At 57.9% G+C, this 5,833-nt stretch overlaps 1 protein-coding gene across 1 annotated transcript in view; it reads left to right on the top strand.

Moving 5' to 3' along the window:
- The first annotated feature begins 110 nt into the window (after window positions 1–110).
- CDX1 (caudal type homeobox 1) overlaps window positions 111–5,833 on the top strand; it is a 22,859-nt gene continuing 17,136 nt past the window's right edge. Inside the window, exon 1 of the mRNA XM_009285850.1 lies at window positions 111–587. Coding sequence (XP_009284125.1) covers window positions 161–587 — 427 coding nt within the window. The 5' untranslated portion in view covers window positions 111–160. The remainder of the gene's footprint in view (window positions 588–5,833) is intronic.

The following is a 5,833-nucleotide window of genomic DNA, read 5'->3' as shown; positions in this document are numbered from 1 at the left end:
GTTGGGTTGGGCCCAATAAAAGCCTCAGGGAGGTGGGAGGTTTGAATTCGCCCCCCTCGCCCGCTGGGGCTCCTGAAATGCAAAATGCAAATTTCGCCCAGGCCCGGCAGGGAGACGGAGGCACGGCGGTGCAGCATGTGCGCGGAGCCGGCTGGGGAAGATGTATGTAGGTTATCTTTTGGATAAGGACACCAACATGTATCCTAGCCCCGTCCGGCATCCCAGCCTCAACCTCAACCCCCAGAATTACATGCCGGGGCCGCCCCAGTACTCGGACTTCGCCAGCTACCACCATGTGCCGGGGATTAACAACGACCCGCACCACGGGCAGCCAGCGGCCGCCTGGGGCTCCCCCTACACCCCTGCCAAGGAGGACTGGCATTCCTATGGGACCACCGCTGCGCCTTCCACCGCCAGCCCGGGGCAGTTTGGATTCAGCCCCCCAGATTTTAACCCCATCCAGCCCCCGGGCTCTGGACTCCTGCCTCCGCCCATCAGCAGCTCGGTCCCCCAGCTCTCCCCTAACGCCCAGAGACGCACCCCGTACGAGTGGATGAGGCGCAGCATTCCCAGCACCAGCAGCAGCGGTAAGGAAACCCCCCAGCCCTGCACCCCTGCGCCTTCCTCGGTGCAGAGGATTCCTGAGCTTGAAGTCCTGCGGGGCCGGATCCTGCTCCACGGCTCTCCCTGCATGGGGACTGCTGGGAGGGACAGCATGCTTGGCCTGCCCTAGGCATGGCGCCTGGTCCCCAAAGAGCAGGGAGACCCCACTGCCGAGGTGGCAGGGGCCGAGGATGGGCAGGGAGGGTACCATCCTTCTGCGTTGCTGACTGCCGGGGTTATATGGTTGGAAAGTCCTTTTCCCTGGCTGGTCTCTGCTCCTGCACCCCTGCCCTCGCCTGCCGCCACTGGGTAAGATGGGCAGAGCCAGACACCCCCAGGATCCCAGGGCCCTGCCAGCCCCGAGGGGGTGTTGGACGGGGTGTCTTGTGTGTGCAAGGGGGAGCATGCGGGGCAGTGGCTGTGAGCTGGCGTGCAGCTGCGTGTGAGAGCCCGTGTATGGGGGGTGTGCATATGTGTGTGCAAGGTGCCTTATGCTGCCTGCATGTGTAGTGTGTGTGTATATGTGTACAGGGAAGGTACCATATGTATATATGGGGAGGGAAGGTCCTGCACGCGCTGTGTGTATGTACGTAAGATGTATTCAGTGCGCGTGAGGTGCTATAGGCTCTGTGTGCGTGTGCAAGGTGCCATAAGCAGTATGTGTGTATGGGGCTTGCTGTACAGACAGCGCCAGTGATGTGTACAGGGGATGCTACATGCTCAATGTGTGCGTGCAAGGTGCACTCTTGAGGACAGTGCCGTGTGCGGTGCGTGTGCAAGGAGTGGTGTGTGTGTGCACGTGTGGTGCGTGTGCAAGGTGCGGCGTGTGTGCGTGCATGTGTGGTGCGTGTGCAAGGCGCGGGGTGCGTGTGTGGTGTGTGTGCAAAGTGCGGTGCGTTTGGGGACCGTGCCACGTGGAGGGTGCATGCGGGTGTTCCAGGTGCAGCACGCCGGGTGTGCGTGTGCGCAGCGTGTGGGTGCCGTGCGCCGCGTGAGCGGGTGCCCCCGCTCCTGTGCCTACCGCTGGCCTGGGCACCGAGCGGCCGTGCTGTCCCCAGGGCCCTGTCCCCCTGTCCCCGGGGTCCTGTCCCTGCTGAACTCCTGACCCGGGGGTGGGGGAGGCGTCTGGTCGACCCCAGCCCCCTGCCCTCGCTGGGCGGGGGGGGGCCCTGCTGCCCACTTCAAAGGCGGTGGGCAGATCCCCCCTTGGGGCCAGCCCAAATTGACAAGGGCTTCGCTTTGTCATGGAGATGGTGGCCGGCTCCTTTGGCAGCGAGGTGAGGTGCGGGGCCCTTTGTCCTGCCCTGCCTGCGCCCTTTCATCTTCCCCTCCAGGCTGCGATCGCCGCTGCCAGCCCAGCCTGGACCCGTCCTGCCCGCAGCGGGACCCTCTGCCCGCTGGGCTTGCCCAGACCCGCCACCCCTCTCCGGTGCTGGCCATGAGCTCTGCAGAGCACTGCGGGGGCCAAACTCACTACAGGAGTGGTCTGTGCATATCTTGGGGGCGAGTTTGCTTTCAGTTGCCCCATATCCCTGGCATCGGGGCCGGGGCTCTCTGTTTGCAAAGTGTCTCCAATTTTAGGCTTGTTTCTGGCTCTCCGCTGTCCCTGCGTGGGGCTGGCCAAGCAAGGGGCTCGTGCAGAGGTGCCTGGGGTCTTCCAGAATGTAAAATAGCTCCTCGTGTTCACCGGATCCGTGTGGCAGGGATGGGGATGGGGCCGGGGCCGTCCCAGCGGGACCAGTGGCTGCGGTGGAGCAGGCAGAACATCCCGATAAACGGAAAAAAACAGCCCCTGTCTGGAAAGAGGAGGGGAGAGGCAGGCTGGTATTTCCGGGCCCATTTTAAGCACTGAATATACCTATTTAGGAAAAATGCCTCCCCCCATATCCAGTGATGGAGACCCACAAGCGTGCCGGGGCTGAGGGCTTCCCTCTGCCCCAGGGTGGAAGTGGGGTGTGATCCTGCAGCCCCCCCATGCAGCTGGGACCCCGCCACTTCTGCAGGTTTTGTAGGTCCGAACGTCTCGGAGAGGAGGTGGGAGGGAAAATTAATGAGGGGAGAAAGGCATCAGCACACCTCTCCTCTGGATCAGGGGCACGGTTTTACCCCCAGCAGTGGGGCCAAGATAAAACAGGGGCTTGAAAGTGCCTCTGATTGAGTTAGATGACAATTGAGTTGATTGAATTCTGGAAAAATATCATTAGTTGCTTAGTTTGTATCTCTTAGATTAAATACATACAAAGGGAGAAATAAATCAGCCTTGTTCCCCTTGCACGCAGAGGAGGAGCTGCCCCAGCCCAGCGATGCGGGGGTGGGTGCTGGGGTGAAAGCCCCTTTCTTGTGGTGCTTTCCCAGGTCGGATGACCAGCGAGGTCCCTTTTTAGGGCACTTGGAGATTAAGGATCTGTCCTTGCATCTCTGCTGGGTCCAAGCCCAGCGCTGCCGGTTGCCAAGCGGCTGCAGGGTTCGGCTGCGGTGGGACCATGTGTTGGGAGATGGTGGGATGCAGCCCCGTGTTTTCCAGGGCTGCCCTTTAATTAAAAAAAAAAACAACAGCCTTTCTCCATTAAGCTTGAAAGAGAGCAGGGCAGAGAATGGTTTGACATAGATAAGGGTGAAATTCTTAGATGAATTGTTTTATTGAAATCAATAAACTGGATTTTAATCAGTCTGGATTGATTAACTACCCATCTCACCGCAGTGGGAATAGGAAATGAATACATGGACTTTTTTGCTATAAATATCAACAGTTTCACTGCAAGTGCTATAAATCATAATACTTCAGAGGGTTGTAAATTAAGGTTCCCTCTCTGTCTTGCCTTATATAAACAGCTCTTGGCCGCAGTTTGAAAGCTTTTGGGAAAGAGCTGTGGGGTGTTAAAAGAAAATGTTATGCAGGGAATATGAGTGTGTTGGGGGGTTCTGCAAATGCGATCCAGAGAAAAATCAATGAGAAATCTCCCAGTGACTCATTGCAGAGTCAGGCTTTACAGGGGGATGATTTTATATACCTGTTGCTAAATACGTGCCTGCTTCACCCGGCTGAGTCAGGACAACCCTGCAGCAGAAGGGATTGCAACGCCAGAGGGCTGGTCACTGGAAATCGGGAGTTAAGGGGAACCAAGCTGGAAGATGTCCCCAGGCCTCATTTCTCTCTCCGATGTCACCTCTTTTTCTGCTCATAAAATCTTCGCGAGCAGCGTGTCAGAGCCTCATGCTTCCTCTTTATTCGCAATTATTTGCAAACTTCCCTGTGAATTGCACCCCGGCTCTATAAAAAGCTCAGGAAGGCGGCTGGAAACGACGGCTGGCTGAACTTTGAAATTCACCCTCTGCTCGTTAGTTATGCAAATCCTCAGCTACTGCTTCTGGTCTGGCTTTTAGGTCACTAATCAAGCTGGGGCCGCAGTGCTAAATATTGCAAGTGAAAGTGCAATTGGGGCATCCCTTGGGGGGCAAATGTGCTCGGGACTCCACGTGGTATCAGTGCCTGTGGTGTCCGGGCAGGTTTTGGGGTGATGGAGAGCAAATAGTGACGCTCCAAGCGTGGGTGAGCAGTGATTTGCTGGGTGTGCAGTTTTCTGTCTCAGTTTTCACTATTTCCAGCTCAGTTTTCCAGCTCTATTTGTTACCCTAGTGAGGTCCATGAAAGCTGGAGGAAAGAGTAAAAACCCCAATAATGAGACAGAACCATTTTTCCTGGACAGGCGGGGTTCATGCCGTGCATGGTACGTTTTGGGGTGATGGTGGTGACTGGAGGACGGTGCATTTCCCCAATCAGTCCCTGCATGGGGGACCCCTCTTTAGGACATGGTCACTCCCCCTGAGACCCTTTGCTCCCCCGGCTCACTCGGTGTGTGCGTGCATCGGGCCCCATTGGTCTTCTCCCCTTGAATTATTAACCCACAACCTGCTCCTGGCCCCAGCTGCCATTTGTTGACTGCTTAGCCTGCTGGCCAAGGTACAGGCCTTTCAAACTTTCCTAGAATTGACTTTCCTTGAACAAAAAGGGCTTCCCTGGAGCACTGGCGGTACCTACGTGATGGGCTTGGCTGGCTAATACCCCAGGATTAGCAGAGGGACACTTTAAACCTCTGGCCAATGGCAGATGTTTCCTACAGGGGACCCTTCAAGGACGCCCACTCCAGTGCTGTTAGTTTTGCGATCGCCCGGATAAGGGGCCAGATCCTTCCCCCACGCTGCCCCACGGTAAGGATGGGCTGAACCCTATGGGGCTGCGAAGGGGGAGAGAAGTCCCGGTGCCCAGCCAGCACCACCACCGCCTTGCTGTCCTCCTCCTCCTCCTGCCGCAGGCGGGCCAAATCCAGCCAGGCGGCTGATCCAGATGAGCTGGGCTCTGTGCTGCGGGGCTGGCGTGAAGGCGATGCTCTGAAACGGGCTGTTTCCAGCCCACGTGCGCTCGCCAGCCCGCGCGCCGCCCCGGCACTCCTCGCCCTCCCGCGCTGGTGCGGTCTTTGACCCCGCGCAGGAGCCTGGCTGGCGGCGCTTGGCTCGGCGCTCGTAAAACTGTGGGAGCAACCGAAGGAATCCGCCAGTTGCCAAAATAAAGGGTTGAATTTTCCCAGCAGGGCTGGGAAATGCTTGCTCCAACACCCAGCCTCCGGTTGCTGCCCCCAGGGTTGAAGGATCTCCTGCCATGTTGCTCTGTGTCCAAGAGCGTGGGGTTGTGATGGGGAACCGCCAGCTCGCTGCAACCACTGGCGGCCTGCTCCTCATCCCCTTGGGGTTTGCACCTCCTGGGAGGAAGATGAGGCTTGCAGGAGGGGTGCCTTCACCCACGTGCGTGGGTGTGGGTGCAGATCTGGCCCAGTCCCGCTGTGCCGGCAGCGCGGAGCCCAGCCGGGGTCAGCCTGTGCTCCTGCGCACCGGTCTGCGCTCTCTGAATCCGTCTCTTTGCCCAGGTGTTTCTGCCCCTTCCCAGCAGCCGGGCTGCCCTGCATGACTGTGCTGTGTAACAAGCCCTGGTCTCTGCCTCCCGGCTCTGCCAGTCCCAAAACCTCCAGGCAAGCAACCCCCAGCCACACACACTCACTTATAGCAAAGCTGTGGGGCTTTTTTGGAAGCACAGAGCTTGATCCTCTGTATGCAGGAGACTAGAAAGCCATCAGGACAAGTGGCGTGGTTTTAGAATCTTAGAATCACAGAATCGTTTAGGTTGGAAAAGACCTTTAAGATCATCAAGTCCAACCGTTAACCTAACACTGCCAAG

This window comes from Aptenodytes forsteri, unplaced genomic scaffold (genome assembly GCF_000699145.1).
Source record: "Aptenodytes forsteri isolate BGI_AS27 unplaced genomic scaffold, ASM69914v1 Scaffold54, whole genome shotgun sequence".
Classification (NCBI taxonomy): domain Eukaryota; kingdom Metazoa; phylum Chordata; class Aves; order Sphenisciformes; family Spheniscidae; genus Aptenodytes; species Aptenodytes forsteri.
The sequence above is the reverse complement of the archived record's forward strand: the minus strand, read 5'-3'. Positions and strand labels throughout refer to the sequence as shown.